This window comes from Sus scrofa, chromosome 14 (genome assembly GCF_054392235.1).
Source record: "Sus scrofa isolate SSC_HxYL_T2T_F1_AM1 chromosome 14, Sscrofa_HxYL_maternal_Yorkshire_Landrace_v2.0, whole genome shotgun sequence".
Lineage (NCBI taxonomy): Eukaryota > Metazoa > Chordata > Mammalia > Artiodactyla > Suidae > Sus > Sus scrofa.
Genome location: NC_139396.1, coordinates 110317136 through 110334106, shown reverse-complemented (window position 1 = coordinate 110334106; position 16971 = coordinate 110317136). Strand labels below are relative to the sequence as shown.

General features: G+C 53.7%; 2 protein-coding genes across 7 annotated transcripts in view; one reads left to right on the top strand and one right to left on the bottom strand.

Annotated features, from left to right (window-relative positions):
• Positions 1-16971, bottom strand: part of GPRIN2 (G protein regulated inducer of neurite outgrowth 2) — a 39898-nt gene that overhangs the window by 21666 nt on the left and 1261 nt on the right. The gene's annotated exons all lie outside the window — the stretch shown is intronic.
• On the top strand, positions 6596-15599 carry SYT15B (synaptotagmin 15B). 6 transcript variants are annotated; one of them, XR_014827460.1, is made up of 8 exons: positions 6596-6956; positions 7985-8127; positions 8810-8907; positions 9009-9304; positions 10798-10968; positions 11547-11667; positions 12621-12800; positions 13711-15599. XR_014827460.1 is itself a non-coding variant. In XM_003359269.5 (8 exons), the coding sequence occupies exons 1-8, from the start codon at positions 6950-6952 to the stop codon at positions 13851-13853; spliced, it is 1257 nt and encodes a 418-aa protein (XP_003359317.3). In that variant the 5' UTR covers positions 6905-6949; the 3' UTR covers positions 13854-15599. The 6 variants fall into 6 exon arrangements, 4 of the variants coding, with proteins under 4 accessions (XP_003359317.3, XP_084852588.1, XP_084852587.1 ...); XM_003359269.5 differs by lacking the exon at positions 8810-8907 and adding an exon at positions 7247-7442 and having other exon boundaries at positions 6905-6956; XR_014827459.1 differs by having other exon boundaries at positions 8810-9304.

The window sequence follows — 16971 nt, the reverse complement described above, 5'->3', positions numbered from 1 at the left end:
AGGTTTCCAGGCTGGGGGTCAAATTGGAGCTACAGCTGCCGGCCTACACTATAGCCACAGCAATGCCAGATCTGAGCTGCATCTGTGACCTACACCACAGCCTGTGGCAACTCTAGATTTTTAATTTACTGAGCGAGGCCAGAGTCGGGTTCCTAACTTGCTGAGCCACAATGGGAACTCTTCCCTCAACACCTGATTTGAAACCAGGCAGGGATCTGTGGGGCCCTCCCAGGTACAAAAGCCTTTCCATGTCCCCCATTTCTTGTTTGCAGGAAAAAGGCTTCAACCTCCTAGACATTCCCTAAGTTCCAAAGCGCAGATTCAAACTGTTCTAATTAGAGGAGTGAGGAAGCACAGAAACAAATGAAAGACAGTCAACAAGAAACAATAATGCAGCAGTAGGGCAGGTCCTGGTTTCTCCTGGCGGGGCAAGAGGGGGACAGGATATGCATAGCCATTTGACACAAATTCTATAGGAACGAAGCCCCCCACCCAGGAGGACAGTGACTACCTGCCAAGCACAACCACAGGGACCCCAGACTGGTCAGAACCAGAAGGCTGATGACTGAGATTCCTGGAACACCACCCTGTTACCCCCCCACCAACCACTCAGTAGAAAGTCACACACCCTGCAGCCCTCCCCCAACTTTGCCTTTAAAAACTCTTCCCTGAAACCCCCTGGGGAGCTTCAACTTTTTCAGCCCTCTGTCCTTGCTTGGCCCTTGCAGTAAACCATCTGAGGTGATGACACCCCGGCTCTTTCACTCACATGGCTCACATCAGGTCACGGGAAATATGCCCACAGCCCACGGCCTAACAAGCCCCCAGGAGCAGGTTAGTGGTAATTTGCCATCACACTCAGGTCCACATTCCCACCACAAGTGGCACATCTAACCCCCAATTTCCACAAGTCTTTGACCCCCATTAGGGGGACAGCAGCTACTGCCAACACAGCAGCAGATTGCTCTGGCCTCCTGCGCTCTCTCACCGCCATCTCAAGCCAGAAGCCACAACTGCCTGTGCATGTCAACTGCTAGTCCATTTCTTCCCACAGCAAGTTCTCAGTGTGGTCCTGTTGAAGCCGAAGTTCCCTAGGCTTGAGGGGAGGGTGTAGCTACTCCACCTGCCCCCCCTGGCGAGGGTCCCACCTCACAGCCTCAGTCCTTAACAAGGGCACCTCCCGAGCCCTCTCTCTCTCTTCACTCTCACAGCCTTTTCTCTCTCACTGTGGGCCAGTCATCCAGCTGGTTTTCAGTTGCCTTTGGAATCTGCATTGTAGGGAGTTCCCATTGCGGCTCAGCAGGTTATGAACCCAGCTAGTATCCATGAAGATGCAGGTTCCATCCCTGGCCTCGCTCAGTGGGTTAAGGATCTGGCATTGCCACAAGGTGCAGTGTAGGTGGTAGATGTGGCTCAGATCTGGTGTTGCTGTGGCTGAGGTGTAGGCCGGCAGCTGCAGATCCGATTCGACCCCTAGCCTGGGAACCTCCATATGCTGCAGATGCAGCTGTAAAAAGGAAAAAGGAAAGAAACTCTGCATTGTAATCCATCCCCACTCTTTGGAGTTCGACTGCTAACTTCTTGGTATCTCAGCCAAAATATCCATTTAACATCTTGATACATCAAAAGAAAAAAAAGTTTCTCAGCAGCCCCTGGAAGATGTCTTTGTGTGTCTCATTGGCTAAAACATCGTCCTATGGCCACCCCTAGCTGCAAAGAAGGCTGGTCAAGTCAGGATCTAGCAAAGGGGTATGTGGGTGTCAGGAATGGCTCAGACCATTCAGATGCATCCCTAGGGGCCAAGCACATTGCTGCCCCTACAAAATCTGGGTTCCTCTGTTAGCACTGGAGAAGCTGCAGGAGGGGTGGGGCTGGGTGTTGGAAGCTGAATAGTAAATTAACTGTTGTTTGCCACAAATGGCCCTGGTTGATAAGACCCTACCCTTGAGGGGCCAACAATCCTTGAGCAGCTGCATAGTCACAGGTGACAATTCAGAAAGGCAAGCCTTGCATTAATCCCTGACTTCTGCTCTGTCTGAGGGGCAGCCTTGGTGTTGAAAAGACCCAGAGCTAGGAGTTCCCATCGTGGCTCAGTGGAAATGAATCCGACTAGTATCCATGAGGATGCGGGTTCGATCCCTGGCCTCACTCAATGGGTTAAGGATCTATCTGGCATTGCCGTGAACTGTGGTGTAGTCAGAGGAGGCTTGGATCCCGAGTTGCTGTAGCTGTGTCATAAGCTGGCAACTGCAGCTCCGATTCACCCCTCGCATTTGGAACTTTCATTTGTAGTGAGTGCAGCACTTAAAGAGCAAAAAAAGAAAAAGAAAAAGACCCAGAGCTAGAACAGCTAATCATAATCATACCTGCCCAGCCACTTCCTAGCCTCATCACCTCAGTGTCCCACACTTTCCATGTGAGTAAAATGGGAAAGAGAGCCTCACAGAAGTTTCTCTCTATTCATCTCCTGCCTTGGCTAACAATTAATTAAGATTCTTAGTAGCAAGTATCAGAAACCAACTCATACTGGCTTAAGGAAAAAAAAAAAGTTAATTTATTGGATTACCCAGGGACAGATGGCTGCTGGCACAGCAGGACCAAGTGTCAGATGGCGTCATCGGGCCTCCCACACTGCCCTCTGCTCCCATCTCACACACACTCCTCCACATGGGTGCTCCCAACCACCCCAGACTTAGCTCCTTCAGCTCAACAAGTCCCACAAAAAAGGAAGTGATTTCAAAAAGACTCCAGAGTTGATCCTGATTAGGTCACGACCAGCCCCTGAACCTATCCCTGTGGCCTGGGTCATGATCAAAGCTCCAGAACAGAGACGAGCTGGTGATGTGGGGAAAGGGAAGAGGTTTGCTTCTATCAGCTACTGTGTGGACAAGAAGGGGAGAAAGTAGTTCCCAAGAAAGAAAAGTCAGGATGCTGTTGCCCAGAGAGGAAAAAGGCTGCCAGGCAAGGGACAGGAAGTAGGGAGAACTGGGTAGGGAGCAAAGAATATCCCTGGGAGGCAGGAGTGAGTTGTGGGTTCCTGGCACACATTTGGAGCCAGTGTGGTGGAGTCAGGGAGGAGGGGACTTCTGACCTGATAAGGACAGGAACTCCCTTAGAAGAAGGGGCTATATTCATGCTGAGGCCACCCTAATAAAACTGGGGAAAAAGACGATGCTGGTGGGGAAAACCTCACCTCACCTGGGGTGACCAGGCTGGAATTGACATAAATTTCAGAAACACAGTCTTCCACATGTTTCTCAGCATGGCCTTTATCCTGCTCTGGCTTCTCTGTTCCTAAGTGATGAGAGATGACACTTCCTTAGGCAGGGCTGATTCTTAAGGTTAATTGAAAGTGGCCTTTCTCGTGAATCATCCATTGCACTGAATTATTAATCACCTGCAGGCATTTTCAAGCCTTTAAACACTTGGACTTCCTGCAACCCTCCTTGGAAATGTTTTTTCCAATGGAAATATGACTTCCTTTTGGCCACGGAAAAGAGAAACATTGTCTGCTGCTGTTTCCAGATTTCCCAGCTCCCAGAGACCCAGTAAGGAGCAAGATATGAAAACAGGAAGCAGGGCCAGAGCTGCAGCCAGACCTGGAGGCCACTCTGTTCTGTGGAGTTGGCTCCAGGCCAGCTCTGTCTCAGAGCCTCCAGGGGACAGAGGATAGAGGGAGACTGACCATAGTGCCTATAGCTGTTGGCCTTGTTCATGGTCATCTCCACAGGAAATGGTTTCCTGGGGCCTTCGGCAGGTCAGTGAGGAAGACGGAATGAGAAGGATCAGATGTCAGGTCTAGCTCCCCCACTTACAGAGTAGGCCATGGAATTTCTTTGATGTGGTTTCCTCATCTGAAGGGGTGGCCCCAGCCCTACAGGCTGACATAAGGCAGGGCTCAATGGGGTCGTGTATGGCAAGCCTGCATTGTGACACCCAGAACACAAAGAGCAGCAAGAAATGTGAATTACCTTCTGCGATCTGCTCTCACCTTCCCATAGAAGAAGAAAGACTCAAAACTCAGAGAGCTGGCTAGACAAGTAAGGTGCTTGCAGACAAAGCCAGCAAAGTAAGCGCAAGACCCAGCAGCTGGTCTCCAGGGCAAGGCCGAGGAGCTCCTATCAGGCCCCAAAGTGTGGGCCCAGGATGTGTGAGATACATGGGCAACGGTGGCAGAAGCCAGGGAACAGCTCAACTGAGGGCACAAGTTCTTCATCTACCATCCAGCACAGTCTTAGCCCCAGAGGTGGATATTGGGAATGCTGAGCTGAGTAAGACATGGCCCCTGCCCTGGTGGAGGTCCTGGTCTGCCAGGGAGAGTGAGGTGGGATGATGGTCAGAGGCCCAGAGTTCAGTAAACCAACACTGTATCTGCAGGGACGGTGAGGACAAGGAAGGGCTTCATGGAGGAGGGGATGCTGGAAGTTCCCCTTGAAGGATGAACAGTGGGGAAGGAGGGTGGGCGCCTCGGGCAGGAAGAGAGCAGTAAAATGAGAAGGCAACTTGTGGGTTGGCGGAAGTGTCAGAAGTAGTTCTACCATTGTGGGCCCTGGGTTCTGCAGAGGGTTTGGGGGATAGAGGGTGTCCAGGTGAGAGTGGGGAAGAGGGCCTGGAAGACATAAGCTGGGGCAGGGGTAGAGGATGGAATCAAAACTGCAAAGAGGAAATGGATGCAATGATCAGAGAGGGCTGGTGGAGACCTGGGCAAAGTTCTGGAAGGTGATGGAGATGGATGGAGGAGGAAGCTCCAGCAGGATTTGGTGACCGTGTGGTGTGGGTGGTGGGGGAGGAGGCCAGGGAAGAAGCTGGGGCCCTGGGAAGGCGCAGCACAGGGCTAAGGGAGGAGCGGCTCTGGGTCTGGTATAGACAATGAGCACCCACTTCCCCACCCCACACCTAGAAGGTTCCCAGTGCAGTTCAGGCCCAACAGTGGAGGTGGCCGGGTATGGATGGGTGTCATGCCCATCAGGGAGTCAGCCTAGGCAGGACAGGTTCAGGGGGCAGGGGGTGGGAAGTTGCCGTATTGAGGGGTCATGGTAACTAAAGGGTTACCATGTGCGGACACATGGGCCTTAGTAGCTTCCTGGTCCCAGCCTGGGGGTGCACTGAGCTCCAGGCAGCAGCAGGAGGGAAGATATAAACCATCCTTCCCAGAGGGCTGCCCAGACATCGTGCTTAGCACCATAAGCTCCAAAGGTGTCCACACCCTAATTCCTGGAACCTGCAAACAGTTTACTTTACCTGGCAAAGGGACTTTGCAAATATAATTAAGTTAAGGATCTTGTGATGGAGAGATTATTCTGGATTATCCAGGTGGGTCTCATGTAATCACAAAAGTCCTCGTAATAAAGGAGGCAGGAAAAGTGGATGTGAAAAGGACAGGGAGTCAGAGAGATTGGAAAGAGCTGCTACTGGCTTTGAAGATGAAGGAAGATACCACTTGCAGGCAGCTTCTAGAAGCTGGGAAAGGCAAGAAAATGGATTTTTTCCAGCCTCCAGAAGGAAAACAGCCCTGCAGGCTCATTTTAGTCTTCTGCCCTCTAAAACTCTTAACATAATAAACTTTTGTTTTTCAAATGTGTGGTTATTTGTTACAGCAGCAACGGGAAACTTATACAGACAGCACTCTAGCGACCATAGGCTCCCTGGTTCACCCCTTTCTATTTTATTTTCATCTTTTTTGCCACTTCTTGGGCTGCTCTCACGGCATATGGAGGTTCCCAGGCTAGGGGCCTACGCCAGAGCCACGGCAACGCGGGATCGGAGCCGCGTCTGCGACCTACACCACAGCTCACGGCAACGCCGGATCCTTAGCCCACTGAGCAAAGCCAGGGACCAAACCGGCAACCTCATGGTTCCTAGTCAGATTCGTTAACCACTGAGCCACGACGGGAACGCCTGGTTCACCCCTTTCTGTGCCCTGTTCACCACCCATACCGCTCTAGGTCACCTGGGGTTCAGGTAGTGCGCAGCCTCACACTCACAGACAGCCTGGGGGGATAGTTCCATCTTCTCTGCCCCGCCTCCTCCTTCCTATAATAGGCATGGGTGCCGTGGGAGCAACATCCAGGCTTGATATTTGGATACAATCTTCAAGTCCATAAAACTAACCCCCCCCCCCCAAATATCTTCCTTTCCATCCCCAGTCACAGACGCTTCAAGGGCTAAGACGCTCCCACACCTTCGGCCAGCACCGATCTAAATGTCCCTTATATATCTTAATCCTAGAGGAATTACTATCTTTAAGACAATTGTGGAAAGTGAGTCCAGAGTTCTGAACTACAGCTGGGGAGGAGGGTGCCAGAATTGGAACCCAAGTGGTCCGGCTGCAGAATCCGCGCTCTCAAATGCCTCATTGCTTTGTCTACTGAGAGCGAACTTGAGAGCCTTCTCGCGCGCCCTGGGGATCACACCGACGGCTCCTGGCCGGGGACAGCACGCGGAGTCTCGGCCCTAAAATCTAGGAAGGCCCCCCGGGAGGATGGGTCAGAGCTGGGCCTCAGCCTGCAGAGGATCTGCGGGAGGTGGAGGCGCATTCCCACACCCGCACTGCGCGTGCCAAGACCGCCAGGGGTGCAGGGCACGGTGCCGAGCGCGGTCTATCAGATGCGGCGGCGAAGGCTTTATTTAGCTCTGCCCGCGGGAGGGCTGGCTCCCTCGCCTGGGCCGCAGGCAGCCCCGGCCGCCGCGCCCCGCACGGAGCCCTGCAGATTCCGTGAGCTCAGAGTCGGATCTGAGCCCCTCCCTGGGCCACGACCTGGGCCGGGTAAGAGCTGCGGCCTCCAAGAGCTGGGTCCCTGCCCCCGCCATCTGCCGCTGACCAGAGGGCGACGAGGGACCGCCCCCGCGTCCGCCCGACGCCCGGCTCCGCGCTTTAAAAGTCCGCCTGGCAGCGGCGGAAAACACCAAGACCGGCGAGACCGCGCCCCGACGGCCAACCAGCAGCCCGATGGCGGGTAAGTGCCCTCGCCTCCCCACCCCTGCCCCCGAGCCCCGGCCCCTCCGCCACCCGCCACGCCACCTGTCGCTGCCCTTTCCCCCCTCCCGCCCCGCCCCTCGAGCCTCGGCTGGGGCACGGACCCCTCTCCAAGTGGGCTGTGGGGATGGAGAGTAAGTCTGCTCCTCGCAGACAGTTGTGGGTCAAGAGGTGTGGGAATCTTGCTTTCTCACAACCCCACCCAGAGCGGCCCTGAGAGCCGGCAAGCTTTCCCCCAGGCATCACAGTCCTGGTGGTGTCTGCCCCCAGAGCAGGTGGCCCTGGTGATTGGGGGCATCCTTGGGGGGCTGCTGCTGCTGCTGCTACTGTTGATCGGGGTGAGCTGCTGTCTCTGGAAGAGGCTTCGTGCCTTGTTCACCTATGAGGAGCTGCCGGGGACCAAGGCTGTCTCCAGCTCACAGGGGAACAAGATCTGCTCACCAGATGCCAGGACCCAGGCAAGCAGGTGAGGCAGGATGTGGGGCCAAGGGAGCCCTTGGCCTTGCTTTGGGCCCTCCCTGTGGAGCTTCCCCTGGAGAGGGGTCGGGGGAGGAAAGATCTGTTTATGAAGCCCTCCTCCATGCTGTCAGCATGTGGGGAGCTATCACAAAGAAACCCAGAATCCTCAACACAGCTCTGAGGAAGGTGTTATGAAGTCCATTTTTCTAGCTGAGGAAACTGAGGCTCAGAGGACATAAGTAATGGGTCCAGATAGCACAGCTAGGAAGCGGCAGAACAGGCATTCAAATGCAGGTGGGCCGACTCCACAGGTTGTGCTCCTTTTCCCACTCGTCACTGCCATGGGCAGACAGAGGTGTGGGCTCTGGCTGTGTGTGTTTGTGTGTGTGTGCGTGTCCTAGTATGGTCCAGAAAATGGTGCCCTTGCCCCCTCCTGAATCCTGCTGGCTTTTTCTCCTCCTGCGCCTGGCACTCAACCCTCTGGGCTGAGTGCTCTGAGGCCACACCATTCACTTGCCACCTATGTGTTGTCTCCCTGCCTCTGGACAGGCCACCAGGTGTGCCATTCGTGGTGCCCCCTTCTATCCAAAGCCGAGACTGGGTGCCCCTGAGCAGTGGAGAGTGGGCCCAGACCCCACAGGACCCCTGCCCAGCCCCAGAGCTCCTGCCACAGGCTACCAACAGCAGTTTTGGTGAGTGTGTCTGCCAGGGCCTGCCCAGGGGTCACAGTCTGCTCAGGCCAGGGTAGACCATCTGCTTTCACAGGCCTGGCTCTGGAAAAGAGCTTAGATGGTCCCGGGGATGCCAGAGTTGCCCCGTGCCCACTCTTTCCAGGTACCTGGGTTATCAAATGTCTGTTGCACCCCAGCCTGGGCCAGATATGGCCTCATGTGCCACTTTGAAGTTAGACCTCACCACACCTCTGTGGAGGTGGGGATCGTCTCCTCATTTGACACATTTGTAAACTGAGGCTTGGAAAGTTAACAGTGCCTTGCCCAAGGTCACAGAGGCAGGAAGCAACAGATCTGAGATTGGAACCCCAGTGTTCCCAGGTGCAGAACCTGTGCTGGGTCCTACTCCAGGAAGATGGGATGGCTAGTCCAGAGGGCGGAATGGTGGAAGCTGGGCACACAGCTTCCAGCCCACCTCTTTGCTCTGAAGACTTTCCCAGGAACCACCCAGTAATCTGCTAGGCTCTTCTAATTTGAAGAGGAAGAAAAAAGGCAACACTTCATCACTGAGACACACCCTCTGAACACCACAGAAAGGGGCCAGGCCAGATGCTGGGCACTGTGCCCATGCCTGCCAGCCCTGACTTCTGGGGGTGGGGGTCAGTCGTGGGGGCAGGGGTTGAATGCATACTGTGGACCCCAGGGAGGAGCAGTGCTGAGAAGGCCTCCTGGGAGAGCTGCGCTAGACAGGGCAGCCGTACTCAGTCTGGAGAAGAAAGTGGGGCAGACATGGTCAGAGAGGTCAGTGAACTGCCTAGTAAAGGCTCAGCCTGGGAGGGGGGCATCCCCCTGCCCCTGCCTTCCCCTGGCCTGCCAGTCCTCCCAGCCCCTGTGTGTCGCAGGAGGTACATGTGTGGTGGGGACCATCAACCCAGAGCTGTACAAGTTCCCGGAAGACCAAAGTGAGACCGACTTCCCTGAGGGCTGCCTGGGGCGGCTGTGGTTCTCCGTGGAATACCAGCAGGAGGCAGAGCGGCTGCTGGTGGGCCTGATCAGGGCGCAGAGGCTACAAGCCCCCTCAGAGACCTGTAGCCCCCTGGTGAAGCTCCACCTGCTGCCAGATGAGCGGCGCTTCCTCCAGTCCAAGACCAAACGCAGAACTGCCAGCCCACAGTTCGACGAGCACTTCATCTTCCAGGTATGGCCTGTGGAACGGGCAGTGTCTGGTGTCCTCTGCCTCCCGGAAAGGACAGACATTGTGCAGGAGAGCCCCGGCCTCCCGTGCTAGCCAGGGCCCTGCAGCCCCCAGGACACCGAGCCACAGGCTCTGCTTTACCCCACTTGCCGGGTCAGGGTGTACAGGAGCCCTGACCCTTCGTGGCAGGGGGCCGATGAGAGACTAGAGGGATGAGTTGGGCAGAGGGCTGGGCTCCTCCCACCTAGGCTGACTGCAGAAAAAGAGAAACATATTCTTGGAAAAAGAGAAACTGAATGCCAGGCTGTGGCCCATGGGGCTCAATGAAGCCCCCCAAAGCCCCAAGCACTGGGAGCTTTCTGGTAAGGTTTCCAAAAAAGGTGGAGGGTGAGACCTTGGGGCAGAGACAGGAACTCACCCATCCTGTGAGAAGCCAGAAAGGGACCGAGAGCCATCCTGCGGCAGGTGGTGCCTTTGCTGCAGTCGGTGGCCGGAGTTGGGGTCTGGAAGTGCTGAGGCTGTTGGGACACTGAGCCAAGCTCACAGTGACCTGGGAGCCTCAGCAGGTGACTGGGGCCCTTGTGGGAGCCAGCAATCTAGAGCTGCCAAGAGACCTTGGGCAAACATTTTTAAGGGCAGGGCAGCAGGCTGGCTGGCAAGGCAAGAAGAGGTCAGTCAGCACCTGAGAAGAGTGGGATTCTTGCCTTCTTCCGTGGCCAAGAGCTGAGAAGAGGGGTGGCACAGGACCCAGCCCCTGGCTGACCTGCTGGGGCCGAGGCTGTGAGAATTCACAGGTGAACCTGCTCCTCTCGGGGACATCAAGATCCAAAGCGGCAGCCTTGCTGACTAGCCAAGCCACACATCGTGCTCGCATACTTATTTTTCTTCACCCGTCACTTCCCTGTCGTATTACTGTACCAACTTGGTCCTGGCCTCTCTGTGCTTTAAGGGGGAAGGAGAAGGAGAAGAGGAAGAAAAGAAAATAGGTAGTAATTAACCATTTGCTGTAGGTCAGATCCTGTGATTGGAGTTTTAGAACCTAGAGAGTAAGAACCATTAGCCCATTTTACAGGTGAGGAGACTGAGTCTCAAGGAGAGAATTGTTCAGTACCCAATTCAGCAGAGATAGGCAGTTTCCCTGGGCTCCAGTGTGGGGTCCTCTCACACTTTCACATGTAAGCAGATCACTTGGCCGCCCTGTTAAATGGTAGATTCTGCTTCATGGGTCTGAATGGGGACTCAGGGTCCTGCATTTCTAACAGGGTCCCACGGGTAGTGGGTGCTGCTGGTCCTCAGACCACACTCTGCATGGCAGGGTCTGACACCCCTTCCTACCTCCCCAGGATACTGGCCCCACTTCAGCAAAGGGTCCCCTGTAGATGCCTGGTGTGTGCAGGTCCCTGGTTGAGACACCCCTCATGGAAAGATCCTGTGTCTGGAACAACATAGCACATCATTCCGTCCCCTGACCCCAACCTGGCCCTCATCTCCCCCAGGTGTCCAGCAAGAGTGTCACCCAGAGGGTGCTGAGGTTCTCAGTGTACCACGTGGACAAGCAGAGGAAGCACCAGCTCCTGGGCCAGGTGCTGTTCCCCCTGAAGAAAGAAATCCTGGCGGGCGACTGCCGGCGCATCATCTGGAGAGACCTGGAGGCCGAGAGCCTGGAGGTAAAGGTCAAGGTCACCAGACATGTGCTACTGTGTGTCACACTACCATGGACCTCCAGCTGGTGTGGCCCAGTACCTGCTGGCCAGCGTCAATCCTCAGCGTACCACCACCCCTACAAGTGTGACTAGAGAGGCACGGGCTGAGGGGGTGCGTGGAGCCCAGCAGGGAGAGCCACCTGCAGCTCTTTTGGCCTGGAGGTCAGATTACCTGGAGCATCCTGAAAAACCCACATTTGGATTCCCATCCAAATCAGACTGCTGTGAAAGGCAACACCATACATGGACCAGCCAAGTCCCTCAAACCCCAGTGGGGGTCTGGGTGGCTCTGAATAGGCCTTGGAATCCCCCACACCTGGGCTTGAATCCCCAGCTCTGGTCATTACTACAGTGCACTCTTCAGTGGGCCCCTCAACTCCCCGGGCCTGTCTCCCCTTCTGTGAAATGGGGGGTGAGCTTCAAGGAGGGAGTGTGGCTGTGAAATGTAGCTCCTTGGGCCTGGCCGCAGAGAGAAAGGGAGAAGGCCTGGCTCCTCCAGCACCTGCCAGGGTGACTGGGTGCTTTCCTCTCGGTCTCCCCAGCCTCCCTCAGAGTTTGGTGACCTCCAGTTCTGCCTCAGCTACAACGACTGCCTGAACCGCCTCACCGTGGTCGTGCTGCGAGCCAAGGGCCTCCGGCTCCAGGAGGACATGAGTTTTGTCAGTAAGTTTTCCTCTTGGGACAGGGCCACCCTGCGAGCTCAGGGCCTGGAGCTGGAGTCTGGCCCTCACCCCTGGCCATCCAGTTTCTGCTAGGATATGGCTGCCCTGAGCATCCATTCCTCCCAGGCCACACCCTCCCTCTCTGCACAGTTGTATGAGGAGCTGCTTCCTTGTTTTGACCCCCAAGGCTGCATCCCTTTGACCTCAAGACCCCTAAGGCCTCTGGGACCAACTGTGCCCCTCCCTTTTCACAAGTAGTGCCTTAGCTCCTCAACTGCGCTGCCTGCCTCCACCCCCACTCTTCTGGGAAGGTTCTGGTTCCTCAAGGGTGAGGTCCTGTGCCTCCCTGCCCCTGGGGGGAGGAGACAAGGGACACCCCTGCATGTGGAACTTGACACTGGACTGGACTCCTGGAGCTGGAGGAGCGGAGGCCCTGCTCTGGCTTGCCTCACACGTTCCACCCCCGCCGTGGACCCCCAGCAAGGTGGTGGTTGTCTAACCCCCGTGTGTCTCTGCAGCTGGGTCCCTGTAAGCAAGCTGGGATTCACCCTTCCCGTTGTGGGTCCAAAACCCATCTAAGCGTCCCCCACAAAAAAAAGCACTTGGCCTCTGGAGGAGGTTTAAGGGACCCAGGAAGCCTGAGCCGCCAGCAGGCAGGGCCCGCCCCCCTGAAGAGGAGGGACGGGTGAGTGGTGCCAGGCTCAAGTTACAAGGGCCAGCCAAGCCGTGGGTGGGTTCAGGAGGCAAAGGAAGAAGAAGAGTGCTGAGCGTTTCCTCGGCTGTAAGCAGAACACTAATCAACCCAGTTTCCTCTTGTAACGCCCTTTGGCTGTAGCAGCTGTTGAGTAATGAGGTCCTGGCGCCGAGGCGGGGCATGCGGCCCCCAAGCCCGACCTCAACCCTGCATGCCCTCCCTGTGTGCCTTCCCAACCCATGGTCTGCACTGCCCCTCAGGTGTGTTTGTCAAAGTGTCTCTGATGAACCACAACAAGTTTGTCAAGAGCAAAAAGACCTCAGCTGTGCTGGGCTCCGCCAGCCCTGTGTACAGTGAGACCTTCAGCTTCAGGGTCGACCCTGCCGCGCTGGACACTGCCAGCCTCAGCCTGACAGTGCTGCAGAGCACCGGAGAGGACAGTAAGGCTGCTCCCTCACCCCCAGGCTGTTGGGGTGCCGGGCAAACCAGGGGCTGCATGCATTCGGGAAGCTTGGATCCTTTGGAGGAGGTTGTATGGTTTCTGATCTCTGCTTAAGGAAACTAGTGCTCAGAGAGGCTGAGGTATTTGCTCAAGGACACAGAGATTGCTAGTGAGAGAGCTGGGATTCACACCCAGCATTTTCCAGTTTGACCATCTGCAGCACCCCAGAAAGGTTACAGGATGCTCTCTGCTACCCCATCTTGGGCAAGTCACCAGAGAGGCTGGGAGGCAACATGGCTACCTGCCACTGGCCAAGTGACCTGGTACCATGGGTCATTATGTGCCCTGCATTGTGTATGAGCTTTGAGGGTCCTGAGTAAGGTTCAGAGTGGATGAGAGGGTGTGTATCCCAGCCAGCTCTCCCACATGCACCCTCCCCCCGCCCCACCCCGGTGTCCATTGTCACTGAGGCAGAGCTGTCCAGCCAGCTGGTCTCATCAGCCAGAGCTTAAGACCCTTCTCCACTGTGGTAGCTGGTGGGTTAAAACTATTGCTGAATGTGCCCCCTGAATGTACAAGCCTTCTGATGGAAGAGGGCTTCATTCTGGGGGCCCCCCTTCCTTCCTCAGCCATTTGATGTGAGGCAGGTTTGATGGCCCTTCAGGAGGGTGGGGGCAGAGTGGGTGCCCCCGAAGAGCAGGCTCTCCGTTTGGACTCCCTTTTACCACCAGCTCCAGCTCCAGGTCCAGAGCAAAGTCAGAATTTCTTTGGAGGCTGTCAGTTCTGATTAAAGGGCAGGGGGCCTGGCCACTTCCTTCGAGGGGAGGAATGAGAGAGGGAAGGGCTGGGGATGGCTGAGGGTGTGGCTTCTGTGCTCCAGAGGGTGACAGTGTTCTCCTCCCCCGCAGGGAGCCATGAGCTGGGCCGGGTGGTGGTGGGCCCCTACATGTACGCCCGCGGCAAAGAGCTGGAGCACTGGAACGAGATGCTCAGCAAACCCAAGGAGCTGGTGAGGCGCTGGCATGCGCTCTGCTGTACCACCGAGCTTTGACTTAGGTGGGACCCTCAGGTCTGCTCCGGGAGGCCTCTTCCCATAGCCATGCCTGACAGCCACAGGCCTGAACGCTACATCCAGCATCTCATTGGGCTGTGGGGCCAGCCCGAGCTGGGGGAACATGAATGCTGATGTGCAGGAGAGAAGAGGGGAAAAAGAGCCCCGGGTGGGGCAGCGGTATGGCTAGTGGTTAGCATCTCCCCAGCCTGAGAGCCCTCTGACTCACTCTGTCCTTCTATACCCACTGGGCTGCCTGGGCTGAGAATCCTGGCTCCTGGTTATCACCATCACAGTCTGGACCAGAATCTCACACACGCGGCAGAAATATTCTATTCAGTGATAGTGTAGCTGTGTCATCTGCGTGGAAGTGCCGGGTAAACTTGGAAAGCTGATGATGTGTTGATGCTCAGCCTACACTGTTTTTCTGCTGTGGTTTCTCTGCCTTCTGCCTTGTGAAGAAAGCAGGCTGCTCTGGGAGAAATAATGGGAGGGGGAGCAGGGGATATTTCAGTTGGTCCACAATAAAGAGCTCAGTCTGAGAACTAGGTGGAAGTGTAGGTCTGGAACAGTCCCAGGCTGCCCAGGCAACACAGTGTGCCTGCAGTTCAGGAGGGAAGGTACCCAGGAATCATGACTGTGAGAGGATCTGTGGCCATGAGCAGCCTGCCCAAGTACCAAGTGGTGGACAGGTTCTCAGTACCCACTCCCAATGCTAGGCAAGGAAGAGCTCACCTCTGTGTTAGGTCCCTCCCCAGGGCTGTGTCTAATCCTGTCCCATGTCATGTCAAGTCTTGCCTGCAGCTCACCCTCCCCTGAATCCAAGGCCTCACACAGTTGGTTTGATAGGTAGTCTGCTACCAGTTTCTGTGGTTCCCCTGTTTAACAGCATTCAGCTCCGGGGGCTCTCACTTTGGGTAAGAAATGGTGAAAGCACATGGCCAAAGCATAGCCCACAGGACTGAGAGCTTTTCCTGCAAATCTAGCAATTCCATTACGGTTACTGCATTATGGTAGGCATCGGTGTTAACTTCATTAAGATAGAGGTTCTGAAACCACCGTCATCAACTCCCCATGCAGATGCACTCAGGGTCCTGGGAGCCCATGGGCTTGTCACTGTCACTTACCAGGCAGTTTGTATTTTCACCCAAATGCTACTGAACTGGCAGATTCAAGCCCAGTTACTGTTAATTAAAACAACACTTAGACAACCTACAGAACAGGAGAAAATAGTTGTAAATGATGCAACCAACAAGGGCTTAATCTCCAAAATATACAAACAAGTCATACAACTCAACAGCAAAAAAAAAAACCAACAACCCAAATGAAAAAAATGGGTAAAAGACCTAAATAGACATTTCTCCAAAGAAGACATGCGGATGGCCAACAGACACATGAAAAAATGTTCAACATCACTAATTGTTAGAGAAATGCAAATCAAAACTATAGTGAGCTGCCGCCTCATATCAGTCAGAATGGCCATCATTAATAAGTCTACAAATGACAAATGCTGGAGAGGGTGTGGAGAAAAGGGAACCTTTCTACACTGTTGGTGGGAATGTGAATTGGTACAAAGATCTATGGAAAACAGTATGGAGGTACCTCAGAAAACTAAATATAGAACTACCATATGATCCAGCACTCCCACTCTTGACCACAAATCTGGACAAAACTTTCATTCAAAAAGATGCATGCATCATTGTACAATGATAAATGTAATAAAATTCATTAAGTTAAAAAAAAAAACCTTCAAGAAAAAAGATATATGCACCCGTATGTTCACTGCAGCACTATTTGCAATAGGCAAGACATGGAAACAACCTAAATGTCCATTGACAGATGAATGGATTAAGAAGATGTGGTAAATATACACAATGGAATACTACTTAGCCTTAAAAAAAGAACAAAATAATGCCATGTGCAGCAACATGGATGGAACTAGAGATTCTCACACTAAGTGAAGTAAGTCAGAAAGAGAAGGATAAATACCATATGATGTCACTTATATGTGGAATCTAAAATATGGCACAGATGAACCTATCTACAGAACAGAAATAGACTCATAGACATGGAAAACAGACTAGTAATTGCCAAGGGGAGGGGTAGTGGGATGGACTGGGAGTTTGGGGTTAGTAGATGCAAACTATTATGTTTAGAATGGATAAGCAAAAAAAAAAAAAAGAATGGATAAGCAATGAGGTCCTACTGTATAGCATGGGAACTATATCCAGTCGCTTGTGATGGAACATGATGGAAGATACGAGAAAAATAATGTATATATGTGTATTAACTGGGTCACTTTGCTGTACAGCAAAAATTGACAGAACATTGTAAATCAACTATAATAAAAACTTTTTTTGGATTTCCCATCATGGCTCAGCTGAAACGAATCCGACTAGGAACCATGAGGTTGCAGGTTTGATCCCTGCCCTTGCTCAGTGGGTTAAGGATCCCAAGTGGCTGTGAGCTGTGGTGTAGGTCACAGACACGGCTTGGACCTGGCGTTGCTGTGGCTGTGGTGTAGGTTGGCAGCTGTAGCTCCAACTTGATCCTTAGCCTAGGAACTTCCATATGCAAAAAACAAACAAACAAAAAAACACGTTCTCTATGTGTCTGAATAGCTGGCTACTAAAATGGAACTATTGCCACTTCACCTGGGGTCCTGAGACCACAGGTACCAACCACCTCCACATTTTCAAGGGAATGTTCATGCCTATCAGTGGCCTTTCCAAGGCCACTTGGAAAAGTTGGTAAGTATCCCTTTCCAGGACAGAATGGAAGAGTATATCCAACTCACAGTTGAAAAATTTCAATGGCATAAACCTAGCAGGCTCTCTGCTCTGATGGGGAAGTGAGGGGTGCTATATGGGGTTGGCCCCTGTTTACAGATCATTTTCCTTCTATCCGAAGAACTCTTTTTAGTATTTTTCTAGAGCAGATCTGCTGGTAGCAAGGCCTCTCAGTTTTTGAATAGAAATATTTATTTCAGATTCATTTTTAAAGGATATTTTTGTGGATATAGAATTTTAGAGTTCCTTTTTTCTTTCTCTCTTGCTCTTTTTTTTTTTTTTTTTTTTTTTTTTGCTTTTGAGGGCCACACCCACGGTTCTCAGGCTAG

Bases quoted from the DNA above. Each gene is read 5' to 3' on its own strand.
- SYT15B (XM_003359269.5), top strand. The intron at 7,443-7,984 runs GTGAGGCAGGAT...GCCTCTGGACAG, and splicing joins GCCAGGACCCAGGCAAGCAG to GCCACCAGGTGTGCCATTCG. The intron at 9,305-10,797 runs GTATGGCCTGTG...CATCTCCCCCAG, and splicing joins ACGAGCACTTCATCTTCCAG to GTGTCCAGCAAGAGTGTCAC.